Raw genomic sequence first — 25,665 nt, 5'->3', positions numbered from 1 at the left:
GTCCACATTATGGCCATGGGCCCCCATTGGATGAAGTTTTGTCTCTTGAACCCAAATCTGAGAATATTTTTATTGTTAGATATGATTTTGCCCATGTTCCATGACTCCCTGTATTGTAGGTAGAGAGATAACAGAGAAACTGTGATCAAAACAGTCATTCTTCTACATTCTCTAATTGTGTTAACGTCTTGTAAATGAAATAATGCTGAAGTTTAACAATTCATCAATTTGCCCCACATTGAGAACTACTGCTGTATATCACTGTATACATCAAGAATCAGAATATTCTGAATATTACCATTCAAGATGTGAACTCACAGAGCAAATGCTGACCACAAAACAACAAAAAAAGGATATAAACATGCCTCAGTATGGACCAAGTTCTACAAGTTCTCTTTTCGGATTTTTGATATCGACTTTAGTTTTGAAAATATTAATTTTTGAAGTTGTGAGAGGGCCTGGCCTGTCAGCTAAATTGTCATAACTTCATGACCGATCGTCCAATCATCATGAAACTTGGTGGATATGTTCAGATATCATCAATACCCATGTGTGCAAACCTGTTTTAAGATTGAACAGTAGGGGGCGCCACAAATGCCAAAAAACTATCTCCTAATCCCGATGATGAAATTGCATGAAATTTGGTATATATGTTCAGGGAGGATGTACTAGTCAAAACCAGAAGTTTTGTCATCATTGGTGGAAGTGGGCGGGGCCTATGGTGTAATAACCATGCAATAGCCTTGTCTGGAATGGCATTTCTAGCATTCAGAAAAGACCTGAACCCCTTTCATGGCCGCTTGCGGCTATATTTTTGTATTTTGAGTTCTCGTGATCATAAGAGCTTCTGCAGATCATTGGATATAATACAATGTGCTATTTACATGAGCCAACTCAAATCAGAATACCCGAGCATCCTGAGTTGTAGCGGCATACTGACACTGAAGTGCAGGGGAATTCCATTTCACATGGGAAGTTTCTGGAGGCGTTTTAAAGGATACAATTTCCGACCAATGTGAATTTGAGACGGGTGAAGAGGCGTACAAAAAAGTCCACAAACAGGCCCATCTGAAAGAGACGGGAAAACAGAATTCCCTGTTTATTTGCAGCATGTCGTATTCGGAAGCTGTATATATTTATTTAGCAAGAAAAAAACAAGATATCACAAAAGCACGTACCAGACCAACCGTGACTCCAATAGCGAACACCAGTATCCACCGCACAGCTTCATACTTTTTGGCTTTCTATTGGCAGACGAGAATATCTTCATATAATCATTTCTGTAGTAAAATTGGCTCTCTTATAACACACAATCCATTTCTTGTAGGACTAATACACGTATGATAACACATAGTTCTAATTATGCACGTATGATGAGGTATGGATATTGTCACGCGTGTGACCCTTAGTGTACCCTTATTTTACAATAAGGGTACAGTAAGTTAAGGGTTAGTTAAGTGTTACCAATAAACTTTACTTACTTAATATGTTCCAGTGTTTGAATTGTCAGTGGTCCATATTTATATACACTCCCCCCAATATGTTTTATTGTTATTTGCATTCTATTTTTCTTTGCTGTATCCCAGAACAATTTACTGCTGCAATAACCCAATTTCCCAACAGGCATCAGTAAAATTTCATGTTATCTTACCTTGTTGTCTATTACCTCCAGAACCTCCACGTAGGGCTCATTGATGCAGCGGTCATAATCCAGGCTCTATTAAAGCAAAAACAAAGGCTGAACACAAATTTCAAATAATATGAATGTATCCCAGGTGCCGCATTAACCCATTAAATATGAAGAGCTTCATTGCAACTCTCCAGATGAGGGTTTCTCTCAAGTTTCTCACCTCATAATCCTTCCTGGGTAGAATCTCATCTTCTTCATCTCGGATTTCCCCAAGGATTGCCTGGAAAAGAAGGAAAGTTCAAAATTTATTAAGCGAGTTTAGAATTAATTTGGCCACTGAAAATTATTTGTGGTAGGATTTTTTTTTTGTCTACCAGCCCTTGGCAGGAGCCAAAAAGATAATTTTGGACACTAGTGGTAATAATAGGAAACAATAGGAAAATTGGCTGGCCCTTCTGAGCGGTTTATTTCACTCTTACTTTCAGTTGTTTAAAATTTGATACTGGAGCGCCTATTCTCTTTTTTTTCTCTTTTGTTTGTATTTGTTTCTGTTTTAATTTCTTTGTATTGTGATTTGTTGGTCCGCTAGCTAGCTATCATTTTCATTTCACCTTTGTTTGATTTCAAGGTTAGAAGTTAGTTTACTCTGTGAGTTTTTGTTTAAGTCGACATTGTTAAAAGCATGTTGACTAACATTACAATTATGGTTAGGCTTTGTTTAGTGTAAGAGCTGACTTGCCTTTTTTTATGATCTACCGCTAAGTTTTAGCTAACGTTAGCTAGCGTTTCTTTAAAGTTACGCTGAAATGAAATATTGCTTTTTCACCTTTTTAGCTCATTCCATCATATCATACACCTACTTCACATTATGCCAAAAAAAAAAATTTTCTTGAATTTTTATATCATAATCTCATTACTTTTACTTCCTGGAAAATGGAAAATCTTTAGTGGTGACTTCATCGTGTACGAGAAGGCGTAGATACAAATTTCAACCAATAAAACCATCATAGATTTTTGAACACCACCACCCCTCTGCCCTTCCCATCAAATAAAAGTGTCTTTCTCTCCTTAACTGATATCCCATTGGTTTGCACTTATGAATGATCCCTTCCCACCTTATGTCACACCACAATACCCTGTTTCAACAGGGAATACATCACAGTAAGTAGGCAAGATGCTCTCAAAATGCTCAAAAGCAAGCTACCTTTACTATTGTGTTGATACTTTTTTTGTTTTGTTTGACGCTTCTGAGCAATTTATTTCACTTTTATTCTAGGTTGTTTATCAAAACTTGATATTAGAACACCTTATTTTTTGCTGGACTGCCGAGCAAGGCAACAACAGTCTTTGTCCCTAACTGACTGACTGACTGACTGACTGACTCCCCATTGTTGAAATGCGCGTGCATGACTTTCCCATACCAGTGGTGGAAAGTAACTAAGTACATTTACTCAAGTACTGTACTTAAGTACAATTTTGAGATACTTGTACTTTACTTGAGTATTTCCATTTCATACTACTTTCTACTTCCACTCCACTACATTTCAGAGGGAAATATTGTACTTTCTACTCCACTACATTTATTTGACAGCTTTAGTTACTTTTCAGATGGAGATTTGACACAATGGATAATATAACAAGCTTTTAAAATACAACACATTGTTAAAGATGAAACCAGTGGTTTCCAACATTTTTGGCTTTTGACGTCTTACAAAAAGCAGTGTGTAGTCGGGTCACATTTCAGATGTCTATGAGTTGTTAACAGCTCCACCAAATAGTGATTTTTCCCTCTAAACCTCACATGGTTTCATTTCAATAAATGTTAAAAAATGAAAGATTAGAGAAAAAGTCCAAAAACTGAAAACAGATTTGTGTATCAGAACTTTGTTTTTTCTTCTTTCCTCTCCCATTAATCATCTCACGAGCCCTCAGATTTATCTGGCGACCCTTTGGAGGGGCCCGACCCCTAGGTTGGGAACCACTGGACTAAACTAGCTAACTGTATAGAAAGTAGTTCAAACTAGCTCCACCTCCAGCAGCTACAACAGTAACATGCTGCTTACACACTGATGCTTCAGTATTAATAATCTAATGATGTCATATATAATAAAATATCAGTCAGAGGGACCAAACCACTACTTTTACTTTAATACTTTAACTACATTTTGCTGCTAATATTTATGTACTTTTACTTAAGTAGGATTTTTCATGCAGGACTTTTACTTGTAATGGAGTACTTTCACATTGCTGTATTGGTACTTTTACTTAAGTAAAGGATCAGAGTACTTCTTCCATCACTGTCCCATACATAGGTTTGTCTGTGGCGCACCGCTGCAATATCAGCACGGCCCCAACAAAATCAAAAGTTGGCCAATGGATAGAAATTGATCTAAATCAATCTCTAATGCACTAAATATGTACACATCATATCATGTCTGTCATTTGGCGATGTGTAGACCAGTAGAACTGCTGTCACTGTAGGGCAGTTAAGGACAAGTACTTAATCCTATTGAAATTAATTACTATATGTGTAGATTCAGAGCACTCCAATCCATTTTCCATGCCACAGCAGCATAGCCCAAGAGCATGAAAATGTTGCCCTATGTCCCACTGAGTTTCACTAGGGTATAAGAAGGAACAAGGAAATCGTTTTGTCTAGTTTAACTTGTTATTCTTGCTTGCTGTTCTGTTGGAGGCCTTAAAATAAGTGTGGAGAGACATTCAAGGGGAGCTGTGTGTGTGTCTGAGTGTCTGTGCTCGAGAGATTTTTTTTTTTTTTTTGGGATGTCATACACTTCAAGATTTACCCCCTCTGAGACTAGAATCATTTAGGCGTAAGCAGGTTGCCTTGTCTTCTTGATTTTTGGCGGTTGTGTGATGTTGTCATCAGCTTCGCCTTGATGTTAGGAATTATTGGAAATTTTGAATGATTGATCATACAATTGATATACTTGGGTTTCATACTTTAACCTGTCTGCTTCATAGACAAAACAGTAGAGCTGCAACGATTAATCGATTAGTTGTCAACTATTAAATTAATTGCCAACTATTTCGATAATCGATTAATCAGTTTGAGTAATTTTTTAAGAAAAATAAGTCAAAATTCTCTGATTCCAGCTTCTTAAATGTGAATATTTTCTGGTTTCTTTCCTCCTCTATGACAGTAAACTGAATATCTTTGGGTTGTGGACAAAACAAGACATTTGAGGACGTCATCTTGGGCTTTGGGAAACACTGATCCACATTTTTCACCACTTTCTGACATTTTATAGACCAAACAACTAATCGATTAATCGAGAAAATAATCGACAGATCAATCGACAGTGAAAATAATCGTTAGTTGCAGCCCTACAAAACAGGTGGCGAGTTTGAAACTAAGCTCATTTTCACTTGTTCGTAGATTCGTAGATTCGCAGCCAGCTACAAGATCTCAGGACCTCCTGACAAAGACAGAATATTCATGCTCACTGTTCTCTTACCAGCTGGTTAATTGTTAGCTAAAGGGGTTTCAACCCCAATGACCTGGCACCAGCCCCCAAGAGACCAGGCCTTCTGTCATCAACAATGTCATTATGTTAGCCCTAGAATAACATATCACAGTCAGACAAGAAGGGACAAAAAATACAGGCCTTCTATTGAATGACATAAAAATAAATAAATAAATTCACAACCTAGAGACCTTGTCAGGTCAAGCTGAACAAGCTACACATTTGCTATCACAAATAACCCAGTAATAAGCAAATAATGGCAGTGTGACCCCTATACGCGCCGTTCTCTCGTGTGTGGAGAACGTCAGACCGGAGTCTGTTCAGAAATGTGGTACTTTAATGTTACCTTGCTTCTAGGCAAATGTACATACCTGACAGAACATAACTTAACTCACCGTAACCGATACGGTCTTCTAGTAAATTCGGCGTACAGGTGGTCCACCAAGCAGCACTTTAATCCAATAAAATCTCAACTTTTAGAATTGGTTCACACTGCTCGCTGCCGCTCTCGTCTGTATCTGGGCGCAGAGAGGACTGCGAGTGTAACAGGGGAATCAATTCTAAAAAGTTGAAGATTTATTGTAATAACTGCTGCTTGGTGGATAGCGTGCATGCCGAATTTAAGAGTGGATCATGACAAGTCGTACAACGTCTTAAACTATGTTTTATCAGGCATGTACCTTTTCTGATAAGCAAGGCAATGTTAAATTGCAATATTTTTTAAATCAATTTGGCGTGACCTTCTCTTCATTAGAGTGAACGAGACATATCAGGGCTAGGTTGAAACTGCATATGGCCAACATATGCCCATTTGTCCGGTATGCATTTATGCATTATGCATTTATGACGGATTTAGTGTAACGTTAGTTTGCTTGCAATACAACAGAACATAGAATATGAAAACACAACACAGGAGGGTGGAGCAAGCCAGAAGGAAGCAGTAAGGAAAGCTCATCATTGACTCAAGTTCTGCGAACATGTCCCATCTTGATTTAACTAAGAGATAATGCACTTTACATATTAATTGCACCCTTCCTTACCAGCTCCTCGGGTGTACGCGTCTCTCCCTCCCGGCAGCAACATTGGCAACAAAAACTGTTTCCACAACACGCCATCTTCGTTGTTGTCTCGTGCTGCCTTCACGTCCTGTAGTAAAAACTGTCAAACCCCTTCAGCGTTTCTTCTTCTTCTTCTTTAGTTTTGAGGCGGTTGACATCCAACTGAATGGTGTATTAGCGCCACCTACTGGGCTGGAGTGTGGGTAGAGACTTGGAGGAGCTTGTTGTACAGGTGCCTTCTCTTCTTTCCACTCTCCTAGCTCTGCTGCCATCTCTTGATCATCTCTGTCCATAGAAGAGCTTTAGCTTCTGACTTAAATCCGAACATAACATTTCAAGAAAAATGAAGAGAATTATTCTAGTATATCATAATTAGGCAAGATTCTATCATATTTGGGGTGCATTTTTTGAATTTTTGAGTGGAGAAAATCCACTTGGAATACAGAAAATAGAGTGAGAGACATTTTTTATTCATGAATAAAAAAAATAAGGTTCATGAATAAAAAGGTTTGTTTATCACTTCATTCCAGAATTTACTGCGATAGTGATATTCACAGAATAACTACTCTAAAATTTTATTACAGCAAAAACTGCAGCTATTGTCAATATTCAAATGATAAACTGAAATCAATTCATTATACGGGTAAATTCTGTACGTACTTCCAGACTGGAGAAAGACTGGAGATGGGATTGTTTATCTATAAAATAACCCTTTTATGGAAACATTGTTACATGCTTTATCTGAAATTTTAATCCTATTAATGTCAAAATGCCATCTAGGATAGGAGAAATTATAGTGGTATTCTTTAGAGGAAACACAGAGCACAGAACCATTTTTTTTTTTTTTTTTATCAATTGGTGATGACATCTTTCCTAATTTTCTGTGGCTTATTTTTCATTATGAAGTTATATAATAGTTTATCTAGATGATTGCATATAGATTTAGACAATCCTTCAGATTTAGATAAGAGCACTCCTCCCTGAATACTGAGATCTTTTTAAATGTAGTTCAGTACAGGGTTAATATTTATGCTTGAGATCTTTTGAGGTTTTTTCAGATAAAGCATTTGCAGAGGTGGGGACTCAAGTCACATGACTCGGACTTGATAGACTCAAGTCACAGTTTTCATTGCTTGAGACTTGACTTGATGCATGAAGAGAAGACTTGGGACTTGACTTGACTTGGGTTCTGGTGACTTGGGACTTGACTCTGACTTGTACTCTGATGACTTGAAAAGGTTTCTAAAGTCTTGACTTGAGATCTTGTGTTTGTGTAAATGACTTAGATTGAAAGTGATGAGATTTGTTCCAGCGGACGACTGAATTTAAATTCTGTTTTCTGAATTTGTATGGAATGATTGAATTTATTGAAGTTGAAACTGATTCTAGAAATCAAACTCATGATGCTCTTACCAAGTTTTTATCCTATTAAAACCATATTGCATTGAAAAGTCCTAGATATGTCGTTTTCTTTCAGATATTAAATTGATACTGGACTCTTGATTTGTTCTGACTTGACTTGCTGTTCTACATTTAGACTTGAGACTTGACATTAATGACATGGACTTGACTTGGACTTGCCTTTGACACAGCTATTACCTCCATTGTTAAGTGTTTTTGCAGCATTCATAAAATATTTGATTCATTTTATTTATTAAGTCTGGGTTATTGGGGTCCTTCTCCAAACCCATAAACCGCAAAACCTGAACCTGAGGTGAACGGTATTTTCAAGTATTTACCATCTGAAAGCTGGGGTGAACGGTATTCTCAAGTACGAAATTTGTATCTACCATCTTTCTCTAGGGCACTGAATGCAGCATCAGCGTCTCCCCACAGTATCACGTGACAAGAGTACCTGACGCCGAAAGGCAAAAAAATGTCAAAAAACACTCAAAACTGTCAAAGCTGCGTGACATTTACACATGCGGCCATTTTCTAAAATAAACCTACCTCGATTTGCTCAAATAGAATACATTAAAAGACACTGAATATGTTAGAATGCCTACTAGCATTGAAAGAAGTTGCAAAGAAAAGCCATTTTGATTAAGCTAAAACGGGTTAGCAAGGAGCTCATCGTTATGCGTAAAACATCGCGCGACTTGACCCCCTTTAGAGAAGTGAGGCTAGATTCCCACCATAGAGGTTCACACATTCTCCTGCTGCATTCCGGTGCCATTGGAAAGACGGCGTTCCTACTAAAAATACCGTTCACCTCAGCTTTCAGCTTGTAAATGCTACTAAAAAATACAGTTCACTTCAGCCTTCAGCTTTAGTTGAAGTGTATATTTCATTATGTGGCCACAAACATGTACTTGTGGTAAAGTCATAGACGTAGAGGTCCACTGCCAAACTGAGTTCCCAATAGGCTACGAGCTGAAAGCTGAAATGAACAATATTTTCTAGTCGTATTTACCAACAAAATAAACAATTTTCATCACATAAGTCGCTGTGTGATCACAACTCTTGCTGGATTTTTGGTCTAACGTGAATTCATGTGTATCAGTAAGTGCGCGTGTGTTAAGTGTGGAAAAAGTGAAAATGTCAACACTTCCAAGTCGTTGCTCTTATTTGCTGAGTCGTAACGTCGGATTTTCCCATAGGACCTGAATGCAGCATCGGCGCTTTAAGTAGCTTTTGAGCATCAGATAGCAACTTGCAGCATTGTAGCAGTCGGTCGGGGGAAGACATCCTGTGGCACCGGCAGCGAAAAGACAACCATTGACTACCAAGGAAAACGTGAGTAGAGGCGGTAACGTTGCGTCTCGGTAGCTTTGTTCTCCCAGCATAAACAGAGTACGCGTGGCTGGAGTTTACAGGGTAGAACGTGCATCTGTATTTCACTTTCACTGTATTTCCAACCGAGCTAGCGTCGCACGTTATTTAGTTCTGCTTTGTTAACAGATCTAGCAGGATAGCTAGTTGCTTTTCTAAAAAAAACGCATTTGCTACTACTTTGCCTGCGTGTGTGTGAGTGCGAGGTAAAAAAAAGAACACCTAATGTTAGTAGGTGGTCCTAGACCTAGTAAGTAAACGGCCCCGAAACATTATCGCTGTGTTTGGGACAGAACAGCAACCAAGCTAAAACAAAGAAATTACATACCGCGTAGAACATGATTTAAGACTCTTAACGAGTCGTTATGGTCTTCTGGTGGACTCGGCATATAGATGCAGGACGTAATTTCAGTAAGAAGTCAACTTTTAGAATTGGTTCGCTTGTTATTCCCACGATCACATGGAGAGCAGTAACGTCAACGGCGTGGAGGGTTTTAATGTTGACACTTTTTAAAAATAAATAGTTGCTTCTTGGATTATGTATTGACCGAATTTACCAGAAGAACATATGGATCCGTAAAATGTCTTAAGTCATGCTTTATACGGTTTCTACGTTTGCCAGCAAGGCAACATTAAACTGCCGGATTTTTTTAATGTAGTTTGGCGTGAGGCATTGTCCCATGGAGAGTATGTAAGAGTGTTCGAGTATCGAGGATATCTTGGTAACTGCACAAGAATGAGGATTTTTTTTCCCTTCTTTTTTCCCTAGTACACATTAGCCATCATGGTGAACCAGGTTCAGCGAGTGGACGGTAGCTGGCAGACATGCAAGAGCGACTCCAGCGGGGCCAGCAACAGCGGCGGAGAGAGCTCCAAGGAGAGCTCCCGGTGCTCCACGCCGGTGCTAGACGCAGACAGGGCCGACAGGCTTCGGGACAAGATGCGGCGGAGGATGGAGTCCGGTGACCCCTGGTTCTCCCTGGAGTTCTTTCCTCCCCGCACCGCCAGTGGAGCTGTGAACCTTATCTCAAGGCACGTCCAGTCAAAATGACACAAGACACTCAGTTTGCTTGACATAAAAACAAACAGAACATAGCACATACAAAAGTAATACATATCATCCATATCATATCACATACCTAAATTATATATGATATGGGGGGAAATACACATACACAGTGGTGGAATGTAACTAAGTGCATTTACTCAAGTACTGTACTTAAGTACAATTTAGAGGTACTTTACTTGAGTATTTCCATTTCATACTACTTTATACTTCTACTCCACTACATTTCAGAGGGAAATATTGTACTTTTTACTCCACTACATTTATTTGACAGCTTTAGTTACTAGTTACTTTGCAGACTTAGATTATTAATACAAATTATAAATCAACTAATAAATTCTGATATATTTTTTATAGGTTAAGCTACCCAGCAGTATATAAAGTAATTAAAATTAGCTCCACCTTTACCAGCTGCAACATTAAAGTGATGAACACATGAATGCATCAATAATTATAGTCCAGTAACATGATGTATATGATTCTGAAATGGGCCATTCTGCATAATGACTACTTTTACTTTTGCTACGGTAAGTATATTTTGATGCTAATACTTTTGTACTTTGACTTAAGTAAGATTTTGAATGCAGGGCTTTTACTTGTAACAAAGTATTTTTACACTGTGGTATTGCTACTTTTACTTAAGTCAAAGATCTGAATACTTCTTCCACCACTGCATATACATACTGTATATTACATAGTGAATCCCTGTCCAAGAACCTTAACACACATGTACAGGGATAAAAAAAAAACTATTCAAAGACTAGAGAAAAGCTTTAAGGCTGCTTTTAATAGAAGGGAGCGTTTGTACATACCTCAGGTCCTCTGGGACCAGAATAGCTAAAAGACCAGCAGAATCTTAAAGTCAACTCTAATGCTGACTGGAAGCCAGTGCAGCAATCTAAGAAATGTGTAATGTGTTCAGTTTTTCTTGTCATCATCAAGCCTTTTGCTGCAACATTTGATTAAGCTGGAAGACCGGAAAAGAGGGAAATTGATTTTCCTTTTGAGACTGCCAGGATCAAACCCAAGGATTGTTGTCCATACATTTATTAACACATTATTATCCCTAAACACTGTAGAATTGTCTAAAATCATTTCTTTAAGCGCCTCGTTTTTCTTCAGATTTGACCGCATGGGCTCCGGAGGGCCCCTGTTCATCGATATCACCTGGCACCCGGCGGGGGACCCGGGCTCGGACAAGGAAACCTCCTCCATGATGATCGCAAGCACGGCGGTGAACTACTGCGGCCTGGAGAGCATCCTCCACCTGACCTGCTGCAACCAGACCAAAGAGAAGATCACTGGCTACCTGGCCAAAGCCAAGCACCTGGGTCTGAAGAACATCATGGCCCTGAGAGGAGGTAGGGGGAGCCAGCAGGAGTCTGGTGTGAGGGCTGCTGTTTTGGGAGTGAGGTGCTAATAGATTTGGGTTGACACTGACTTACAGTCTTGTGCATTTTAGTAATTAATTCGTTCAAGGCCTTCTACAGCTTTATAACTTTAGAGTAGGGCTGAACAATTAATCAAAATTTTATTGAAATTGCAATATGGCCTACTGCAATTTTCAAATCGCAGGAGGCGCAATATTTGTTAAAGGTGAAATGTGTCAAAATACCATTTTAAATGAAATATTGTGGTGCTGCAGAGATGTCCTGGCCTACACATCATGTTCTACAGACTTCAGAAAACATCTTTGTTTGGTACAGATCCCCGCAAAAATCACACCATAGTCATTTCAATACGTTTTTCAATGAAAATGAGAATAATGATGTAAAAATGATCATTCCCTCTGATATCGCAAATCATATCGCAATTGCAATATCAGTCAAAATAATCGCAATTAGATATCTTTTCAAAATCGTTCAGCCCTAATCTGCATGTAAGAAATATTAAGAAAGGAAAAAAATAGTAATAACACCGCTATTATTATTATTGTTATGATTACTTTTATCTTTATTGTTTGTCACATATGAATGCCAGTTGATGTGTATGTCGTTCTGATATCTATGTAGACCCAATTGGAGAAGACTGGGAGGAAGAGGAGGGAGGCTTTAACTTTGCCACAGACCTCGTCAAACACATCCGCTCTGAGTTCGACGACTACTTCGACATCTGTGTCGCTGGTACGTTCTCCGCCTCCGTGTACAACTGTAGACATCGTTTCATTGGAACTCCATTCGAAGGATATCAGGAAGCGATTTTGAATATGTTTGTCTGTCCTGTATGTGATCTTCTGTGTCCAGGCTACCCCACGGGCCACCCGGAGGCGGAGAGCTACGAAGACGACCTCAGACACCTGAAGGAGAAGGTGGACGCCGGAGCGGACTTCATCATCACCCAGCTCTTCTTCAGGGCCGACACATTCCTCAAGTTCGTTCGAGACTGCAGGGCGATTGGCATCACGTGTCCCATCCTGCCTGGAATTTTTCCTATCCAGGTAAGCTGCTATTTCGGGGACGAAAAAATGGATCAAAGTTCACAGGTTGAAGGGCAGGTGTGGTCATACTTGGAAACCCTTGCTTAGAAACACATATTTGCCTAATCAAATAAATGAATGATGGCTAGTAAATGGTAGGCTTGGGCGATATCCCAAATTTTATATCGTGATACTGTCCCGCCAAAATATCGCGATATACGATATTATCACGGGGGTTGAATTATTCGGATATCGCGGATATTGGATATTTATGGAAGTGTAATGCATTCACTTGAGAAAAAAATGTGCCCTGTTTTTCTGAATTAACAAGATAATTATCTCAGAGAGAAGTTTTCATGGAGAAAAAAAAAATTCTGCTCTGTTTTTTAGTTTAATCCAGTTTTATTTTGCTTTTTACAAATACAAATGGATTAAACTAAACAGGCGGGACATGTTTGCTTCCATGAAATCGAGCTCTCAAGAAGGAATGAGAGCTTCTCTTCTCTCTCATTAATTCAGAAAAACAGAGCAGAATTATTTTTTTCCCCATGAAAACGTTTCTCAGAATTCTGAGATAATTATCTTGTTAATTCAGAAAAACAGGGCAAATTTTTTTTTCTCAAGTGAATGCATTATGCTTCCGTAGATATTCGATATCGCGGGAAATATTGTGATATTCACAAAATATCACGATATTTGATAATATCGAATATCGATCCAGGCCTAGTAAGTGGTGTGATAAATTACAGTTCTGCTGCAGGCCATTTATTCATGAGGCAGTTTTCCAAGAAACACGTGGATAAGTAATGTAAATTCAAGAAATTCTAATCTGCAGACAAATTAGTGCATTTGTATCCTTAAACTCAAGGCAATATTCTGTAGGTCTGTGTCTGTTGATCATAGATTTTAGAATAGACCATTCTTGTGTTCAAATTTCTCCGCCCCAGGGATACCAGTCTCTGCGCCAGCTTGTCAAGCTGTCCAAGCTTGAGGTACCAGAGGAGATCACCGAAGTCATCGAGCCCATCAAGGACAACGACGCTGCCATCCGCAGCTACGGAATCGAACAGGCGGTGGAAATGTGCCGTGTGCTGTTGGAGAGCGGCGAGGTACCCGGCCTCCACTTCTACACGCTGAATCGTGAGGTCGCCACCATGGAGGTTCTCCGGCGGCTGGGCTTGTGGATAGAAGACCCCAGGTTGGTGACCCTCTGTTTAGTTGTTATGAGACATTGAGTTTTTCAGGAAAAAGTCATTACTCCATTATGAAGTGTTAGGAAAGAAATTGGAACCTCTGTAAAGTCAAAAAAACCTCTCGATTTACAGTATCTTAAATCTGAATAAATTGTCCTGAAAAGAAAATTTGATTGAACACCCGTTTGAAGCTAGAAACTGTTACAGTTTTTCTCAATTGTTTACACACTAAAACTGGAACTATGCACACAATGGTGAAAACTTGAAGCTCATGTGTCAACAAAAAAGACTATTTCTGCAAAACTCTAAGCACAATTCCTTTGTTTTCACTGAAATAGCAATTCTAAATCACATTTTTGCACAACTCGACACACAAAATCTCATCATTTAGCACAATTTTCATAATCAAACCTTGTTTGTTCACATGGAAAACACTGGCCTTCAAATGCCAAACTCTAATTACCAATTGGTCTCACTCACGCCACACCAGCTCAAACTCAATTGGCTAAACTTTTCAAGTATCTGTCAGAGCATAAAAGAGACCTCAGGTGACCTCTACTGTGTTGGAAAACAATGGAGCAACACGCAGCACAGAGAGATAACAAATAAAGATTTGCTTTATGTTACCTTTTTTGATTTGTTCATTGATTTCGTATATGATAACAGATCATTACATCCATTGTCCAGACTGACAGTCTAAGCATTTTCTCAGAGTTTTGAGAACAAAACTGTTATCTATTTTGGCAAAACTCATACATAATTGCACTGATAAGGAAAATGAAAAAACACTTCTAACAATGTTCAGTATGACTCATGATGGAACCTGTGTTGTGAGTGCAGCCCAACTGGACCTCATTGGCAGGACAATACAGTAAATGTGCATTGTATCATACACAATACTGTAACAACAACACTCAACGTTTCACTCAACTCAAATTTTACAGTATACACTTGAATATGTAACATGACCTCATGAGGCCAAAACGTATATACAGTATTTTGATGGTTGTGTTTTTAAATTTATCGCACCAGTGTGAAATCAATGTTCAATAAGACCTATTCATATGAGGCCTGTGTGAATCATTTTGATGGAAAAAGTCAGTGTTGTGTAGTTTTGGCAAAAGGTTAACTGTTGCTGTGCTTTGTGTGTAGAGTTTTGAGAAATTGAGCTATAGTTTCAGGAAACTGTAAGCTGTTGTGGTGCTACTCTCACAAGAAAAAGCATCGTCTTAGGATACTTTTCCAGATGATTGTTCTGGAACCATTTTCTTTCAAACTATTAAATAGTGCATGTTGGTACTTTGTTTAAATATTCCAGACTTTTAGACCTTGTTTTCTCAGTTGTGACAGGAGTTAACGTTTTTCTTTGCCAGGCGGCCTCTTCCCTGGGCAGTGAGTGCCCATCCCAAACGGAAGATAGAGGATGTTCGACCCATCTTCTGGGCCTCCAGACCCAAGAGCTACATCTACAGAACCCAGGACTGGGACGACTTCCCCAATGGCAGATGGTAAGCTTCATTACTCATAACTCTACATAATTTTGTAAAAAAAAATTTAACAGATTCTACCTTTTTAGGCTAGCAAAAGCTCCACATCATTTATATTACATTCCTTCCAAACATTAAAAGATTCTTTGGACATACAGCTATTGTAGGATAAGGGCAACAGGGTCATGGAGGCCTTGGTCTTGCTACAAGCAAACCTGTAACAACACCATTGGGGAAAAGAAGAAGCGGGTAATGGAGCAAATACATCTTCAGGAGGAAGTGGCAAGATGTGCCAAAGCAGTTTCTCAGACTAAGCAGCGACAATGGAGGAAATGGGAAAGTGTAGCGAGGAAGGAGCGTAGTTTGGAATATGGAGGCATCTACAACCAATTGCCAATAGGGATTTGATTTTCTCCCCGCTGTAACATCTTGCTATGTACTGAAGTTCATATCAGGTATTTGTTCCATATCGACAAGGAGTAGAAACTGATTGTTGCTGTCTCCAGTTTCCCGGAGCTTTATGATCCATTGTTGTCTGTGTACTGAGAGCAAAGAACCAGGTCAGAATCCTTACATGCGCACAATAGCTGAGTCAAACAGCATTTAAAAAAACAAGTGTTGTTTGGAAATATAGACGAGGTAACGTTTTGCTTGATAAATAATCAGGGGAAGTCGTTAATTTGCCGAATAGCTCTACTACAAAATTGATATTGGACAGGCAAAACCAAACTTGATATCTGCAGCACCTCGACCCACGACCCGCCTCCCGGCGATGGGCTGCAGTGAGCAGCCAGAGACCAGAGCGTCAGGCGCTTTTGGTGTGAGCGCACGGTAAGCATCAAATTGGCTTTGTACATGAGGGTGAACAAATCGGGACCAATACCAGCCTAAAACCTGACCTAGTGTTGGGTCCAATACTGAATTAACTGTTTACCTTCATAGTTACTCCTGTCATGAGAAGATGTAGTAGATGAGGCATATGAAAGGAATAAACTCGGTTACACCTTCTTCAGTATACGTGGATTGGATGTGTGAAAGGTAAGTATGTGTGAAATGGGTAGAGTGTGGGAGGTGTTGGGGTGGCAAGTGGGTAAGGTAAGTATGGTGGCGAAACAGGATATTGTGAGTATGGGGTGTATGGTGTGTAGTAGCCATGACTGAGTTCACTGTGGGATGTGACTGGAATGACGGCAGTCCCAGGGAATGGTAGGTCAACAGTTCTCTTGGTCTTCTCTCTCTATTAGACCTCCTGAGTGTTTCAGTGGGAGAATCATTGCTGTCACAGCTGCGTGACTGGTCTCTGATGCTAGTGACTGGTCGTTGTCTATTTCTCTCCCTAGGTGGCTTGGGGACTGTGGTGGCTGCTGGGCATGAAGGTGGATTGACGGGTAAGTCCTTTACCAAGAGAAGCAAGTTACGATGGAGAGTTTGGTGTTTGCGTTCCCCAGACTCTGGGCTGATTTTGTACACTGGGTTATCTCCAACCTGTTGCTGGACCACATAGATTATCTTCTCCCAATATGATTTAAGTTTTCCAGGCCCTCCCCTGTCATTGAGGTTTCTGACAAGAACTCTGTCTCCTGGCTGGAGGATTACACCTCTGGCTTTCTGATCATAGTAAGCTCTGCATCTGGAACTGGACTGCTTGCTGTTCTCTCAGGCAATCTTATATGCCTCTGCCATTCTTCCTGCCCACTTCTCGGCATAGCCCTGGTGTGAGACTGTTTCTCCTTCTTCAATGAGGTCGAACAACAAGTCAACAGGGAGGCGGGGATGGTGGCCATATAAGAGGTAGAAGGGTGAAAACCCAGTTGCTTCATGCTGGGTGCAGTTGTATGCATGTATGATTTGGGGAAGATGGTCTTTCCACCATTCTTTCTCCTTGTCTGCCAGTGTCCGCAACATCTGGAGGAGGGTCCTGTTAAACCTCTCAGCAGGGTTGCCTTGGGGATGGTAGGGTGATGTCCTTGAGTGGCCAACACCAGACAGTTGTTGGAGAGTCTTGAAGAGCTCATTCTCAAATTCCCTGCCTTGATCATGGTGGAGCTTAGAAGGATAACCAAAATGAGGGATAAAGTCATTGAAGATCCGCTCAGCCGCTGTCCTGCCAGGCTTGTTCTTTGTGGGATAGGCTTGAGCGAACCTGGTGAAATGATCTACTACTACCAGGATGTACTCATACCCTCCTCGGCTGGCTTCAAGGTGCAGGTAGTCAATACAAACAAGCTCCATGGGTGAGTTTGATGTTATGCTCCTCAGGGGTGCTCGGACATGAGTGACAGGTTTCTTCTGTTTAATGCAAGGACATCTACGTGTGACATATTCCTCTATTTCCTTCTTCATGAACGGCCAGTAGAACCTCTCCCTAGCCAGAGTGAGCACCCTCTCTGTGCCAACATGGCCCATGTCATCGTGGAGGTATTTGAGGGTGGTCTGCTTAAACTTATCAGGAAGGACAAGCTGGTGTCTCTCATGGGTCTGCCGATACAGAAGGCCATTTTTCAGGTGCAGCTTGTTCCATTCATGCATAAGTTTCCTTGTGGGCATACTGAATGCTGTCTGTGTGTTCCTGCTGGGAGTAGCATTTGTGAGGCAATGTTAATAGCAGCAATCCAGGCCACGTCTTTCCTCTGGGCAACCCTAGTTCCAGCACATTCTGCCTCCTGTGACAATCCCTCTGTGCATTCAGCCACAAACTAATGGATATCAAGAGGACAGCGGGACAGGGTGTCGGCATCAATGTTTATGTTTCCGGGCCTGCACTTGACATCAAACCTGAAGTCAGAAAGCTCTCCAACCCAGCAGTGGCCAACAGCATTGAGCTTTGTAGTACTCATGACATAAGTCAGGGGATTGTTGTCAGTGAAGACAGTGAAGTGTGGGGCATAGAACAGATAGTCCCAGAACTTCTCGCACACTGCCCACTTTAACGTGAGGAACTCAAGCTTCCCAGAGTGGAGATGGTAATTCTTTTCAGCGGGTGAGAGGGTTCTGTAACCATAGCCAATGACTCTCAACTTCCCATCTTGTCGCTGGTATAAGACTGCTCCTAGGCCCTTCCCTGATGCATCAGTATGGACTGTGAAAGGCAGGGTGAAATCAGGGTAGGTCAATACTGGTGGGTTTGTCAGTGAGCTAATGAGCTTTTCTAGGATCCCTTGGTGGTCACTGGCCCACAGGACAGGGGTTCTAGAGGACAGCTGGGGGCCTTTAACCTTTCCTCTGTGTGGTTTCAGATGTGGTCCTGCTGCAGTCTTTATCTGGAGTAGCTCATAGAGGGGTTTGACTATTCTCGAGAAGTCCTGGATGTAGGTCCTGTAATAGCTCAGGAACCCAAGGAGCCTTTGGACATCACCGACAGTCTGAGGTGTCTTTTCTTTCAGTGAGAGAACTGCCTCCAGGTCTCTGGTGTCGATCCTCACACCCTCAGCTGAGACAAGGCGACCAACATGCCGCACCTCCCTCTTGAACAACTCACACTTCTCTGGCCTGAGCTTGACACCATGCTTCTGAAGGGCCCTCAGGACACTTCTGAGTCCCTCTACATGCTCCTCCAAAGGACTTGGCATAGCACAGGACGTCATCAAGGTAGGGTATGCAACACTCGTCTCTTAAGGAATCCAGCATTTCCTCCATGCTCCTCTGGAAGGCTGCTGGAGTGTTCAATAGGCCAAAAGGGACCCTGACCCACTCATACAGTCCCCATGGAGTGATGAAGGCTCTCAAGTGCATGGAGTCCTCTGCCATAAAGCCTGGGTGGTATGCTTTACCTTGGTGAAGGATGGAGAACCAGCTCTAGCCACCCAGTGTGTCAGTCAGGTCTTGTATGCGAGGGAGTGGGTGCCTGTCAGGAACTGTCTTCTGGTTAAACAGCCTGTAGTCTATACATAGATGGAGACTCCCATCCTTTTTACGGACACAGATGACAGGCGCAGCATATGGTGACTTTGATTTGACAATCCATCCCTTGATCAGCAAGTCCTGAATGTATTCTTTGACCTCTTTGTAAAATGGTTTAGGCACTGATGTGTAGGCTCTCTGAACAGGAATATCATCTTTAAGGTTGATTGCCATCTGCAGGCTTGGAATGCAACTGATGTTGTTGGCATCGCGGGCAAAGGTAGTAGACTCCTCCATATAGCATTTTGGTCACCATCTCATGCTGTTTCTCTTCCAGGTGACTTGGGTCAACAGGTAGATGCCACAGTTGTAGGGGAGGACCATTAGCGCATAACATGGAGGACTGGATGCTGTTAACCTCTGTGCAGGACGTCTCACTCTGAGGTAAGTCAGTCTCGATGACTTTGGCAATGTGCTGGATGGTGCCAAGTGTGGCTCTCTTTGGCAGGGTGACTTCATGTTTGGTATGATTTTCAATTGGCACTTGGATGTAAGGATGTTGGGCACCTTGAATTTCCAAAAGACACTCCCCAACACTTAGCTGTTCCAACAGTGGGCTGTCTTTTGCTGACTCAAACAGCACCACTGGATCTGATCCAGTGAAGTCAGGAAAAACTCTGCACCGTACATAAGTGACCTGACCAGGTGGGACAGTGATGTCTAGTTTTCCCACTCTGGTAGCTGCAAGGTTGTCATTGTCTGGACTGGATGCTTGGGCCTGAATGAAACCTATGTAAGCCACTGCTTGTTCCTCGTCAATGGCCATTGCATTCTTTAGCAGGTGGGCAACAGTATATCCATTATACAACAGTATATGTATATCCATTCATGTAGCAGTTCAACAGGCACTTCTTCCCAACCAGAGGTGCAGTAGTGTAGTGTGTATTTCTGACATTTGTAGAGGGACAAGATGAAGGAGCACCCCGTGGCTTAAGTTTGCTTCTGGACTCAGTTGTGGAATAGTGTGTGACTGGAGTTTGGGATGCGAGGTGGGACACTGACCCCTCTGCACAGACTGGCTCTTGTTTCCCGAGCGATTGGCCCTCTTCAGACACCCAATTGCCCTGTGCCCCACTTCACCACACACAAAGCAATGGCCGCAGTTAGGCAGATCCTGCTCAATCTATCTGGATCAAGCTGGCAACCTTCCTCGTCTGGAGGTTGGAGGACCATTGGCTGGAGGATGGTTGGCGGAAGTTGGCTGACTGACAGGACATGAGTATGCGTATGCCACTGGTGGCTGCCTTAGTGTCTGAGCAGGTGGGAACTGGCTGCCGGCCTTCAGTCATGGAGGCCACTATGCTAGTCAAGGCTTCGATCTGTGCACTAAGCTGTTGGATAGTCTTGTTGTGGTTTACCGCCATTTCTTGCTGTTCATGACAGTCTTCACCTGTGCGCTGTGGGCATGAGTGACTTTGCGGCAGGAAGTTTGACCTAGCCTCCACTGTCGTTCACTTTCATCACTGGTCATCTTCATGACCTCTCTTAGTATCTCCTCGTCAGAAACCTGGCTGTTAGTGAGGAGGGGTTTTAGCTCCCTACGGATGCCATTATATTTGTAGCCAAGCCCCTGGTAGATGGAATGGAGGTGGAGTTCCTGAATAGTTTTTGGGTCATATCTCCTGTCATATCTCCTGTCAGTGTTGGCCTGTCTTGAAAGAAAAACGATCTTCTGTTTAAGATCAATCAGCCTGTAGAGGAGCTGCTGGGGTGACTCATGCTCACTCTTTTTGGCACACATAAGCTCCTGAAACAGCTCAACACTGCCCTTGTCTCCAAGGTGAGACTGCAGGAATCCTTTTGAGCTCAGTAATTGTCATGTTGTCTTTGTTCATGAGCATGTCTTTGCAAGCAGATTGATGAGGGGATTCGAGAAGGCTTCAGTGAATCGGAGATCATCAGAAGCGTGCTAAGGGTTGTCAAACCTGGAAATTTCAAAGACTGGTGTAGAGACTGGTGTAGGTAATGTCTGAATTTTGATCATCAACTTGTCCCCCATGGATCTTGAACTCTCATCACTGTAGGTAAGACAGATCTCAAGGAGACCAAGGTGCTATGGCTGGGGTGTGGTGTAGGTTCAGATAGGTGGTTGTGTGTCAGTGGGCTGTGTGTGGTGGGTGCAGAGGATGTAGGGCTTAATCTACACTGATGCAATTTTCTGCCAATCTCCTTATACATAGCCTGGAGCTGCTCAATGGATGATGTGGTGTCATTGGTGGGTGCTGTGTTAATGGGCATAAATGATGTGGGATGTCTAACCTCTGCCTCAGTGACAACAGATGGTGTAACAATATCAACGGTATGTTTCTGGACAGCATTACAAATTATGTCATTCAAATACATCAACTGTGACAGACCCCCATCTTCAGAACCTAACAAAACCTCAGATTGCATAAAAGTACAAATATGATCAATACAACTCTCTTCATCTGTTTTGCTGAACTTATCTGGATCTTGACCGTTGACTGGACCGACGTCCTTGTCAATCAAGAAGACCTCAGTGGCAGACAGTTCATGCAAATTCTTCTTGATGTTCCAGATTAGTCCTTTATTCCGGTGGCCCTATTGTTTGTAGTCAGATGCCCTGGTGCTGCAGTGCTCCCTTTTATGCAAGGATCCCCTCTGTTCCACTGGTCACCTTCCTCTTTCTCTGGACATTCACAGGCAGTTCCCTGGCTCTTCTCTACCACGTTGTTCTGGCCCCTGTTTCAGTGATCACTGGATCTGCTCCGCAGGATGAATATCATGGACTTGACTGCTTCACTAGTTAATTACCTTTTTTGTCATATAACAATATAAGCTCCACATATGAGCCTAATAGCTATGAAGATTTGCAAATAATTTATACTGTATTTACAACCATACAAAATCATGAGGATGCCTGGGGGTTTCACCAAATAAAAACGAAAATTAAATCACCAAATTACAAAATGAAACTAAAGAAAAGCTGCATCACTGTCCATCTATAAAGCACCGGAGTGGACATTAGTTTGTGCCTGTAATCATGGCAACCAGGCAACCAGCCGGCTAGCTTAACCTAGCATAACAATGATTATATACAGTATTTAGCATCATACCAGTCAGGTAGCCATCCATTTACAATAAAACAACAATAATAAGAATACTCTTACTGCAAAAAGAGAACATTAATGTTTGGTCACAAATTACCCTGTTTTTCTTGACCGTTACCAAAGTTCTACGACCATTAATTTCCCCACAATATAAGCCAATGACGTTAGCTAGTTAGCATAGATGCTATCGGACTTTTACCTGTCTTAAAAACACATTTACAGAGATCGTATTTACAACAGAACGCACCCAGGCTTAGCTATGGGTCTCTTCTAAATGTGTGAGGGGGCATTGTGTTCACAAAATGTACAAACCTGTAGAAACAGGATAAGTAGAGAGATAAGAAAGGACACGTTGTCGTATCTCAGGCGTTCTTCCCCTCTGCCTGAGAACCCGACCGACGCTGATAATATATGCCAACATTTCCCCCTAGTGACGAACACTGCTATACATTAGCCACTATAAATGCCATACAGGAATGAATGAAAGATGGATTGCTCAGTGCAATCAAACAATACCACATACCAATACTATATAAAAATATACAAATTGTGACAAGACGTTTATGTGTGTCACACTTGGGTTGGGCTCACTTTGGGAGTTAAGGATTCATAGTCAGGGAATTACAGCAGGCCACAAAGTCTGCTTCTGAAACAGCCAAAAAGATCTGCCAGTGGCTCTAAAAGAAAAGAAAGTATACCAGTTGGGGTAAAGAAACATGGAAATCTATCTTATGACTAAGACAGAAACTGCATATCCTATCATGTTATGGCTACTAGTACTTATGCTTTCTTAATGTTGTCCATCTTCTTCACTTTATCTTCAGAGTTTCTCATGCATCCAAGCTCTGTCTTGACTGTCTCTTTATTTTAGTGATATTTCAGAAGCATATATGATATTCATCATCCCACAGACTGCAGGGATTAAAGTTTTCCATCACTACAATGGATTTCCGTCTTTTTGGATTCCAGAGAGGTGGTGGAACCACAAGAAAAAGGAGAGAGCTGATTAATTAATTTAGATTAATTTATTCTCAGGTTATATTATATAATTTTTTGGAGGTAGCGTTTTTTCTAGGTGAGGTAGTTTTTTTTTCTAATCAAATTGTGCATTTTCCCAAACTGTGAAGGGAGGGTGATTTACATTTTCTCTGAATGCATGCATAATTCCATGCATAAATGAAATGGCAAGCATATGTGCACTAAAAGCAAACTAGCAGGCAAGTAGAAGATATGCATTCAGATCAATTGTGTAAATAAATAAATAAATGAAAATGCAGTTGACGACACATTCGCCGGGCAGGTTAGGGTTTTTGTTTTTTTTACATCTGACTTAAATTTGAATATTAAAATATTGTTCTGAAAGCCTTATTCCCTTATTTACTAGTGTAAAATTCTGCGTCATACTTTATTTTGTCAAAAGGAGACTAAAAAGTGTACCACTTAATTTCTTCAGGGGTAATTCCTCATCTCCGGCTTTTGGCGAGTTGAACGACTACTACCTGTTCTACCTGAAAAGCAAGTCATCCAAGGACGCGCTGCTACAGATGTGGGGTGAGGAGCTGACCAGTGAGGCCAGCGTCTATGAGGTCTTCACCAGCTACATCACAGCCCAGCCAAACCGCAGCGGACACAAGGTAGGAAAGATGGAACAGGGGATACTCTACTGGATGGTTTAGAATGATGATGAATAATAATTCCTGAAACGGCGTCATTGACATTTATTTTTACGAGTCAGATCTGAACGTTTTTTGTTTACCTCTTTACAACGCAAAATGGAAAAAAACCTGTGAATGCTAGTCGTTCAAGAGTGTGATGTCCAATCTTTTCAGTCTTACAGGAATAGTTCACCCAAAAAAGAAACTTCATTCATTATCTACTGACCCTCATGCCAGTTGAAACACAAGTGAAGTTTGTTAGTCCACAGGGAGGTTGCCAGCACAACTCCAAAACAACTGAAGTCATTGGGATCCAGTTCTTTAGAGTTCCAGAAAGAGCAAAAAATTACCATAAAATGACTCCATACAGCTCATGCAGCATAATCTGAGTCTTTTGAAGCCAAATGATCGGACTTAGTGGAAAGACCTATCATTATTTAGCGCAAACCAACAATTATATCCTGCAATTTGGTAGTAATTTCCACAGAACTCTCAAGCAATAATCTACAAATTTTCTTGGTATGTCATTTTATGCGCCTAGGAAGCCCTTGGCATTTTCCATGCTGGTACCAACAGGCTGGCTAAGATGTATGGTTTCTCCTTATAGGTGATGTGTTTGCCATGGAACGACGAGCCTCTGGCTCCAGAGACTAACCTGCTGAAAGATGAGCTGGAGAAGGTCAACAGGCGAGGGGTGCTAACCATCAACTCCCAGCCCAATATCAACGGCAAACCCTCTTCAGACGCCATAGTAGGCTGGGGACCTGCTGGAGGCTACGTCTTTCAAAAAGTAGGACCATAGTTACCTTTGTTTCTTCTGGGGAGTGGCTAGTGCACTCCATGTACTATTTTTCCTAATTAAGACAATAGGAAGATTGACAGAGACACACAGAGAAGGGGAGAGAATGGATTTAATCCTAAAACAGAAGATGTACATGTGTTTGAAGAGTTGGGCACCCAAATTACGCCACCAGGACCATATTTGTAAAAGCTCTAAATGTTAAATGCAGGTAGCTCTTTGCCCAGCATCACAGCATTGTTAGACCAAGTTGAAGAGGTGAATAGGATAGGATATTACAGTAAAAAGGAGATAGCAAAATAATTTTGTCTTCTTCTTCACTATTGGTTTGCTGTATTGCCTGCTGGGATGTGTGCACTCAACTAATTTGCATGTGTTGATGCTGGATACCCTATATATTTTGGAAGAGAGGCATATCAATGCTGTCAGCCAACCTCAGAAATAAAAATCTCTCTCTCTCTCTCTCTCTCTCTCTCTCTCTCTCTCTCTCTCTCTCTCTCTCTCTCTCTCTCTCTCTCTCTCTCTCTCTCTCTCTCTCTCTCTCTCTCTCTCTCTCTCTCTCTCTCTCTCTCTCTCTCTCTCTCTCTCTCTCTCTTTTTTATTTTTAACTTCTTCTCCAAGCTATGCTTGGAAGCTATTTAGATTCAGTAAAAGGCAATAATCAGTAGAACGCCAACTAAAATCTTACAATCTCTATCTGTTTAGAAAGCACTGTCCATTCATTGTGCCCTGCTTTCATGTGTCAGTATTACCTAAAGTTTACCGCTAGTTTACCGTTCAGTCTAATTTGATTTTTAGGTGAAATTGACAGGCCTGATTTTACTTAATAACCTAGCCTCAATCTTTTTCTTGCATATCCAACAGGCCTATCTGGAGTTCTTTACCTCCAGTGAAAATGTGAACGCTCTCCTCAAAGTGCTGAAGAAGTATGAGCCCGTGTCAACTACCACATTGTTAACGTACCAGGCAAGTTTTTATAGAAAACGACATGTCATATAGTGTATACATATACATGGTATGATGATAAATATTCCTTAAAGTAGGCCACTTGATGATTTTATTTTTTGCAGTAATAACGAATGACGCATCTTGTTCTCTTTTATTGAATCTCTCCAGGGCCGTAACCTGAC

The 25,665-nt window shown here is 41.2% G+C and overlaps 2 protein-coding genes across 4 annotated transcripts in view; one reads left to right on the top strand and one right to left on the bottom strand.

The window, feature by feature from the left end:
- Positions 1 to 6,253, bottom strand: part of clcn6 (chloride channel 6) — a 39,700-nt gene extending 33,447 nt beyond the window's left edge. For 2 of the 3 annotated variants that reach the window (XM_071540604.1, XM_071540606.1), the window contains exons 1-5: positions 6,159 to 6,253; positions 1,851 to 1,910; positions 1,652 to 1,717; positions 1,179 to 1,244; positions 1,002 to 1,068 (exon numbers count right to left, since the gene is read on the bottom strand). In XM_071540604.1, coding sequence (XP_071396705.1) covers positions 1,002 to 1,068; positions 1,179 to 1,244; positions 1,652 to 1,717; positions 1,851 to 1,910; positions 6,159 to 6,233 — 334 coding nt within the window. In that variant the 5' untranslated portion in view covers positions 6,234 to 6,253. The remainder of the gene's footprint in view (positions 1 to 1,001; positions 1,069 to 1,178; positions 1,245 to 1,651; positions 1,718 to 1,850; positions 1,911 to 6,158) is intronic. The other variant, XM_071540605.1, reaches the window with a different exon arrangement.
- Positions 6,254 to 8,835: 2,582 nt separating this feature from the next.
- On the top strand, positions 8,836 to 25,501 carry LOC139662001 (methylenetetrahydrofolate reductase (NADPH)-like; the record flags this gene model as incomplete). The annotated part of the gene is given in 11 exon segments (XM_071540603.1): positions 8,836 to 8,912; positions 9,718 to 9,980; positions 11,137 to 11,375; positions 12,027 to 12,137; positions 12,258 to 12,451; positions 13,378 to 13,628; positions 14,997 to 15,131; positions 23,535 to 23,715; positions 24,344 to 24,526; positions 25,400 to 25,466; positions 25,469 to 25,501. Coding segments are annotated over 10 exon segments (1,642 nt in total), but the record flags the coding sequence as incomplete, so codon positions are not given.
- Between the last annotated feature and the right edge of the window lie 164 nt (positions 25,502 to 25,665).

This window comes from Centroberyx affinis, unplaced genomic scaffold (assembly GCF_046629955.1).
Source record: "Centroberyx affinis isolate AG114_WGS23_722 - 3 ecotype Tasmania unplaced genomic scaffold, CSIRO-AGI_Caff_v1 ptg003696l_1, whole genome shotgun sequence".
Taxonomy (NCBI): domain Eukaryota; kingdom Metazoa; phylum Chordata; class Actinopteri; order Beryciformes; family Berycidae; genus Centroberyx; species Centroberyx affinis.
The sequence above is the reverse complement of the archived record's forward strand: the minus strand, read 5'-3'. Positions and strand labels throughout refer to the sequence as shown.